This window comes from Wasmannia auropunctata, unplaced genomic scaffold (assembly GCF_000956235.1).
Source record: "Wasmannia auropunctata unplaced genomic scaffold, wasmannia.A_1.0 LD274262.1, whole genome shotgun sequence".
Taxonomy (NCBI): domain Eukaryota; kingdom Metazoa; phylum Arthropoda; class Insecta; order Hymenoptera; family Formicidae; genus Wasmannia; species Wasmannia auropunctata.
Window position 1 is genome coordinate 1 of NW_012088628.1, and position 678 is coordinate 678.

Below are 678 nucleotides of genomic sequence, written 5' to 3' on the forward strand. Positions count from 1 at the left end.
TGTTGCAGGAGGACGAATTCTGCCATACTGTCTTGTAGGAGACGAAGCGTTTCCTTTAAAACCATATATGCTTCGCCCTTATCCAGGCAAGAATGGGCTGTCACAGGAACAGGACATATTCAATTATCGGTTAACCCGTGCGAGAAGGATGATCGAAAGTATTTTCGGCATTCTAGCCAGCCAGTGGCGAATATATCGCAAACCAATTATTGCATTTCCACAAAATGCTAAATTGATGGTGCAGGCGACAGTTTGTTTGCATAATTGGATCCGCAAAGACGACATTGATAAAAATGTTTACGTTCCTGCGGATATGGTGGATCAAATTCATCCCGATGATCCAAATAGCTTCACACCAGGTTCTTGGCGAAGAATCATTGAAGATGGCTGCGCTTTTCGAGACATCAGTCGTTGTGGTTCGAATACCAGTGCGCGAAATTGTATCCAGATGCGTGATGAATTTCGTGATTATTTTTGTAATGAAGGAGCAGTGCCTTGGCAAAATGACCGACATAAATAAAAAAATTCGCACCACTCACGAAATTCATCACGCATCTGAATACAATTAAATCTGAATAAACAAAGTGGCTAATCACAGTTCAGAATTGGATGTAATTGTATGTCTGCTATTTAAATAAACTTTGGCTGATTATTTAAACATTAAGATCGGAAGAGCAC

The 678-nt window shown here is 40.4% G+C and overlaps 1 protein-coding gene across 1 annotated transcript; it reads left to right on the forward strand.

The window, feature by feature from the left end:
- Positions 1 to 20: 20 nt before the first annotated feature.
- On the forward strand, positions 21 to 520 carry LOC105461949. The gene has a single exon (XM_011708472.1). It carries the CDS (start codon positions 68 to 70, stop codon positions 518 to 520), a length of 453 nt encoding a protein of 150 aa, XP_011706774.1. The 5' UTR covers positions 21 to 67.
- The last annotated feature ends 158 nt before the right edge of the window (positions 521 to 678 follow it).